The sequence below is a fragment of the Diorhabda carinulata genome, chromosome 8 (assembly GCF_026250575.1).
Source record: "Diorhabda carinulata isolate Delta chromosome 8, icDioCari1.1, whole genome shotgun sequence".
Classification (NCBI taxonomy): domain Eukaryota; kingdom Metazoa; phylum Arthropoda; class Insecta; order Coleoptera; family Chrysomelidae; genus Diorhabda; species Diorhabda carinulata.
Genome location: NC_079467.1, coordinates 12,279,745 through 12,281,390, shown reverse-complemented (window position 1 = coordinate 12,281,390; position 1,646 = coordinate 12,279,745). Strand labels below are relative to the sequence as shown.

The window sequence follows — 1,646 nt, the reverse complement described above, 5'->3', positions numbered from 1 at the left end:
GCATGAATCAAACACTTCAAATGGTGTTTTAAAAAAATCAAATTTGGGGCGGATTTATTAAATATAAATCCCCTCAAAAGTGTCTGCCTAAATAGTTGTATTTTTAAAATTACCTAAACTTTCAATTACTGGTTGTTGGCTTATGAATCAAGCACTTTTTTGGGTCATATTTTTTTACACCTTTTTAGGACGCGCACTGCCTGGTGTCCTAAGGTGGGTCAAGCCAACACAGGTATATCTGCTTTTCAATCCAATAGATTTTAAATGAAAAAATTTCAAGGTGCATCAAGCACTTCATGAAACGTGCGTTACTAGCTCTCCGACTATTTGGCATCCTCATTTTCTATAGATATAATAGCCAAGGCATTTAACCTTTCCTGACTCATAGTGGAGCGAAGGTAAGTTTTAATAAGTTTTAGTTTGCTAAAACTTCGCTCAGCACTCGCCACAATCAGGGGGATGGTCAACATGATACGTAGAGCAATCCGCAAATTAGTAAATAGGTCCTTTTGGTCATGTGATTCTAAACTTTTTAATACCTTGATAGTAGACAAAACTTTACTCGATTTTTCTTCTTCATAGTTCACTATACTTTCAACATGAATAATTTCATTGTACAAGTCTTTTCCATTTATGTCATTGATATTTTGGAATGTTAGAAACTCTTGAAGGTTTAGGGAATTCTTCATCATTTCTTCTTTTTCTGGCAGCTTTCTTAAGTCGTACAGAAAACCCCATAGAGAATGGTGTTTGTTTAGCTGGGCAGTTCGTTCTGTAAGAGATGTAGTCACACTGTCAACAAGAGGTAAGAAAATTTCTCTTTTAAAAAGCTCTTCCATGGTACCACTAACTTCGTCTGAATCTTCATACTGTTTTGATTACTTCCTCAATCTTTCGGCCGTGAAACCGGCAATTCTTCGGCAATTTTCTTAGCGGATATCATTGCGTCTAAAATACCCTTTTCTCTGAAGGATGAGAGGAATTCTTGACAATTATCAACAGCTTCATGGCAGATGTTAAGTTAGCCATATTCTCTTGCAATGTTTTGCTAACTAGATTTACTTGAAATAAAAGGTCATGCCAAACAATCAGGCATGTCAAAAAGGAAAAGTCTTCCATATACTTAATCAGAGATTGAGCTTCTGATGCTGTTTTAGGGTCGTCAACGCTGTCCGCAAGTTCTATGAGTGCTTGCCTAACTTTCAGCATATTGGTACCTGATAGCTTGGATTGAAGAAATTCTTGCTTCCCAACGAGTTTCACAAACTTGTTTTAGAGATAATGACTGAACATGCAGTACCGTTTCGTTGATCCTGCAAAAATTGTGTAAATCCGCTGAATTACTCCAAACAATGAGGTTGACTTCACAGAAGACCTTGCACCATCGGATACTACAAGATTCAAACTATGATTGGTACACGGTGTAAATGAAGCCCGGGGATATTCTTTCAAGACTCTAGCCTGAACACCTTTGTTAATTCCGGCCATATTAGCTCCATTGTCGTAATCTTATCCACGACAGTCATTCATGTTCAAATTGCAATTTTCAATCTCTTGAAACAACAGTTATGAGAGAGCTTCCCCAGTTGATTCTTTTCCAGCTTTGTAGCCAATAAAACTTTCTTTCACGCCTATATTGCCACTTA

The 1,646-nt window shown here is 37.1% G+C and overlaps 1 protein-coding gene across 1 annotated transcript; it reads right to left on the bottom strand.

The window, feature by feature from the left end:
- Positions 1-323: 323 nt before the first annotated feature.
- Positions 324-839, bottom strand: LOC130897582 (uncharacterized). Its single transcript, XM_057806516.1, has one exon. The coding sequence runs from the start codon at positions 837-839 to the stop codon at positions 324-326; it is 516 nt and encodes a 171-aa protein (XP_057662499.1).
- Between the last annotated feature and the right edge of the window lie 807 nt (positions 840-1,646).